Source organism: Glycine soja, chromosome 11 (assembly GCF_004193775.1).
Source record: "Glycine soja cultivar W05 chromosome 11, ASM419377v2, whole genome shotgun sequence".
NCBI classification, from domain to species: Eukaryota; Viridiplantae; Streptophyta; class Magnoliopsida; order Fabales; family Fabaceae; genus Glycine; species Glycine soja.
The window spans coordinates 29,502,558-29,507,219 of NC_041012.1; the positions used below are offsets into that span (position 1 = coordinate 29,502,558).

Below are 4,662 nucleotides of genomic sequence, written 5' to 3' on the forward strand. Positions count from 1 at the left end.
AAATTTTATATCATTTATTATTATTATTATTATTATTATTATTATTATTATTATTATTATTATTATATACATACATTTTAGAAAATAAATAATAGTATATATACATTTAATATAGTAGTACATTATTTTGCTATTATACATACATTGCCAATAAACAAAAAAAATTATCATACTTAACATGATATGTAGTATGCAATCAAGTAATAGTATAAAAATTTCAAACGGTCACTGTAAGTATATTATTTACTATATTTTATTAATTATAAAAAAATTGACGGATTTTTTTTATAGATTTTAATATATATACACTTATATTTTTATTAATATTAGTATAAATCATGATGATTTGTGATTAGGTGATAAAATAATTTTATATTATTATCCAATCATAAATCATCATTTAAATTAATTTAAAATAATTATTTTAAGAATTAACAAACTCATCATGTATGATAGATTACGATTAGATGGATCAGTTATGTTATTATTTAATTACAAATTATTATTTAAATTATTTTAATATAATTATTTACAAAATTAATAAATTTATGCATGATAGATTATAATTGAATAACCGTGTTATACTACTCTCTAATCACAAATTAATATTTAAATTACTTTAACATAATTATGTTAAAAATTAAAGAAACTCCTTAATTCAAGACTAATTATGAATGATATTTACCCCAAAGTGGTTTGTTACAATGTTACATTGACCGGTGCAACACATAGCTGCCAGACCCCGTTTCATTTAGAACCAATCAAAAAGACAATTTTTTAAATGAATGAATGAATAAATAAATGAATAAAATAAAATATATCCGTAAATGATGCATTTATAAATAATTAATTACTTTATAATTATTATTAATACTTTTTAATAAAAAGTGCACAGAGGCAGGGGTCTCTATTATAATAAGAGGGAACTTTTTATATAGTTGCATTGCAGGATCCACAAACACATAGCACCCAATCACAGCTCACCAGCTTCATCCACTGCTTTTTTGTTTCTCTCCCTTTGGTGGTGCCTTCTCCTTTGAGGAGAAGAGAGAGAGTAGCAAAGTTTGTTTTAAGTTTCATTCTTGCTTTTTCAGCTTCCATAAAATTTCCCTCTCTTTCCATTTGGGGGGCTCCTATTCCTATTTTGTGCTTAGTTTTTTTTTTCTCTCTCTTTTTTTTTGCTGCTCAGCATCAAGCAAAAGGGGAATTTTTATTTTTTTTAAAAGAAAGTTTTGTTTTGTGTTGTTTTCTAAACAAGCTTTTTTTTCCTTCTTCTACTACTATTACTTCCCTCTCTTCCCTCATAAATTCAGAGTCTTTCTGCTCTTTCCTAATTGGGTTTGTACATTCATTGTCTTTGGTTGCAGCCCTTTTGCTTCTCCTTAGCTTCTAATCACTTTCCCAATTGGGTTAAGTTCAAATTGAAGCTGGAGAAAGACTTGTCAGTTTTTTCTCTCTGAAAGTTGTCAATTTTTTTTGTGTTTTTTTTTTTTGCTGTGTCTCAGTTCCAGTTTAGCATCTGGGAGGGAAGTTCATTGGGTTTAGATCTCATCTCACAAGTGGTTTCTAGGGTTTTTCCTTTTGAACCAATTAGTTAATAATCTTAAACCTCAATTTGGAGCATTCTCTGTGATTTTTATTTTTATTTAAACCAAAGTGGGTCTTTTGTAGATTCCTGAGGAGCATGCCTCCTTTCCTACACAAAATAAAGGCTATTCTGATTCCTTTAAATAAAATGCTTGTTGATTTATCCTTCATAGTGTTGTGGTAAAACCTCCACCTCTGCTTCTCACTTACTATCTCCCTCTCTCTCTTCCCCTGAATCAACCCTGCTTCCCATAAAAGTTTGTGCAATCTTTCAAGTAAAATAAAATCCACAAACACACACACCAAACCAAACCAATCCTCAATTGGCTGAAAACCTTGTTCTACATGCTCTCATAGTTCGTGTGTTGAATTGTGTTGTGAATTTGGTGTGATGAAGTGGGAAATGGAGATCCTCCCTCCTGCATCACCTTACACGTACAATTCCAATTGGCTTCTTGATGACAACAGGACCAACAACAACACCAAATGGACCCCTGCAGAGAACAAGCTGTTTGAGAATGCTCTTGCGGTTTACGATAAGGACACGCCGGAACGATGGCACAAGGTAGCCGAGATGATACCGGGAAAAACAGTCATGGATGTGGTGAAGCAGTACAAGGAATTGGAAGCAGATGTTTGTGACATAGAAGCAGGGTTGATCTCAATTCCAGGATACAGAAGCACCACCACCACCTCACCCTTCACCTTGGATTGGGTTAATCCTGCCTATGGTGATGGCTTCAAAGGACTCACTGCTAAGAGATCCTCCTCTGGCAGACCTCCTGAGCAGGAAAGGAAGAAAGGTGTGCCATGGACTGAAGAAGAACACAAGTATGTGTAACCTTTTTGCTTATTTTTTATTATTACTTTTGCTTTTTGAATTTTGAATTCCATATGTGGGTTTGTGTGTGAAATACTAAGTGAAGATTTTAGTACTATGTTACTTTTTGGTTCTTGAAAATGTAAATTGGTTTAAAAAAGGAAAATTGGTGTACATGAGGGCAGTAAGGGATTAATGGATGTAGTTATGTTTATGAATTATTATGAATTTATGATGTACTTTATATATAAGCTAGGAAAAGGAGCAATAATGCTATGCTGTTATTAATTGTTGGATATTTGTTATTTGTGTTAAGGTCTTTTTAGCTTTCATGAGGTAAGCTATGTGGGGGTGGTTGGTTAAGTCAAATAAATAAATTCATGTGCTATTCTACATCAGATTTTGGGTTTTAACTTTTGAATTTGATTGTGATTTGTGAAAATTCTCCACAGGTTGTTTCTTCTGGGGCTGAAGAAGTATGGCAAAGGTGATTGGAGGAACATATCGCGCAATTATGTGATCACTCGGACGCCAACTCAAGTTGCTAGCCATGCTCAGAAGTACTTCATAAGGCAACTATCAGGAGGCAAGGACAAGAGGAGGGCTAGCATACATGACATTACAACGGTTAATCTCACAGAAACCACCAGAACTTCTTCTGATGAAAGCAAGAGATCCACTTCGCCACAACATTCCACTATTCTCTCACACCAGCAGCAGCAGCAGCAGCAGCCGAATTCTAGTGTCACCTCATCCGGATTGAACCTCCAGTGGAGCAATCAGCCAAATGCAGGAGTGGCTATGCCACTCAACCCTGCACATGAACAAGTCTTCATGTCCCCTTATGGCCTTAACTCATATGGTTTTAAGATGCATGGCCAAAATCTGCACAGAAGTTCTGTTCATGAGTCTTCTTACCTAGGACCTCAGACACCAAACATGGTTTTCCAAATGCTGCCCTCCCAACACTATTCCCATGCATGATGTGGTGGTGGTGGTTGTTTTGAATTATTATTATCATTATTATTATTTATGGCTAGAACCAGTGTCTTTTTGCTCAGTTCACTGGTACAGTGTCTGTGCTTTTTTTTTTTTTACCATGTTTTATGTGAATATCTTACATTAGACTATTAGTTAGTTATTGCCTTCTTGGAATATGAACTTGAAGGAAGGTGTTGGAATTTTGTTTCTTCATCAACCTTAAAACTTATGAAAGGTGAAAAACGGTGAAGGCAAAACAAGTACCAAACTTTGGTTTTTCAATGTCGTTCAAGAATATTATTGGATTCCAAACTAAGTCTAGAATGAAATGTTAACTTAAAAGAGAAAGGTTCCCCATCTTGTACTATGGCAATGCATTTTATGTATGTGAGGGGATACTGTTGAAGGAATTGTATTTAAAATATTAAAGAGTTTATTGATAGATCCGTAATCTAGTACCTTAGCAATGGTTCTTCGAAGATAAGATTAAGATGCACGAATATATTTTGTACAAAGTGAGATTCATGTGGATTAATTAGTTATTTTAATTACAATAAATAGAAACATATGGAACAAGCGTGATTCATGTCGGATTAGATGGGTAATATATTCTTATAACAAAGAATTTGGTCATGCATGATGGTTAAGACTGTTTGTACACTGTTCACTGAGTAAATCCAAAGAAAGGATCATAGTCATTGTGAATTTATATGTACGGAACCATTCTGTTGAACATAATTTTAAATGCCCGTTTATGGAGACAACCTAAGCCTTTTATTTCGCCAAAAACAAGTCTTTAGCATTTATTAATCAGATATGATAATAGATAATGTATATATAGGTGTGTAAAATGAGTCCAATTTAGCATAAAATAACATGAGTCCTGTTTTTATCACGATAGAGTATTTTCTCAATAGAAAGATTAGAATTTAGATGAACAAAATTTGATAATTAGATTTTACATGGATGCCATGTCACTGTTAGAAATCATCAAATAATAGTTTAAGGAGTAAATTACAATCTATTCTTTTATTAGAAGATGTTTAATTTATAATTTTTTTTCTCCTTTTTAAAAAAATTACACTATTCTTAATTACTTGAGTGAGGACATGTTCACACCTTTTTAGTTTGTTATAAGTTAATTACTTTCGGCAATGAATAACCATAAACAAGTATTTAAAGAGTTCCTTTTTCTTTTCACACGATTTTAAGTGACACAACTCACGGGTAGCTAATCTTGAATAACTTATTATTGATGAGATGATCCTTAAACA

General features: G+C 32.6%; 1 protein-coding gene across 1 annotated transcript; it reads left to right on the plus strand.

Moving 5' to 3' along the window:
- The first annotated feature begins 955 nt into the window (after window positions 1–955).
- On the plus strand, window positions 956–3,704 carry LOC114377568 (transcription factor DIVARICATA-like). Its single transcript, XM_028336139.1, has 2 exons — window positions 956–2,418; window positions 2,860–3,704. The coding sequence occupies exons 1-2, from the start codon at window positions 1,979–1,981 to the stop codon at window positions 3,389–3,391; spliced, it is 972 nt and encodes a 323-aa protein (XP_028191940.1). The 5' UTR covers window positions 956–1,978; the 3' UTR covers window positions 3,392–3,704.
- Window positions 3,705–4,662: the final 958 nt, after the last annotated feature.

Coding starts and splice junctions, on each gene's coding strand:
- LOC114377568 (XM_028336139.1), top strand. CDS start 1,979: ATGAAGTGGGAAATGGAGATCCTCCCTCCTGCATCACCTTACACGTAC. Junction 2,419..2,859: donor TGGACTGAAGAAGAACACAA/GTATGTGTAACC, acceptor AATTCTCCACAG/GTTGTTTCTTCTGGGGCTGA.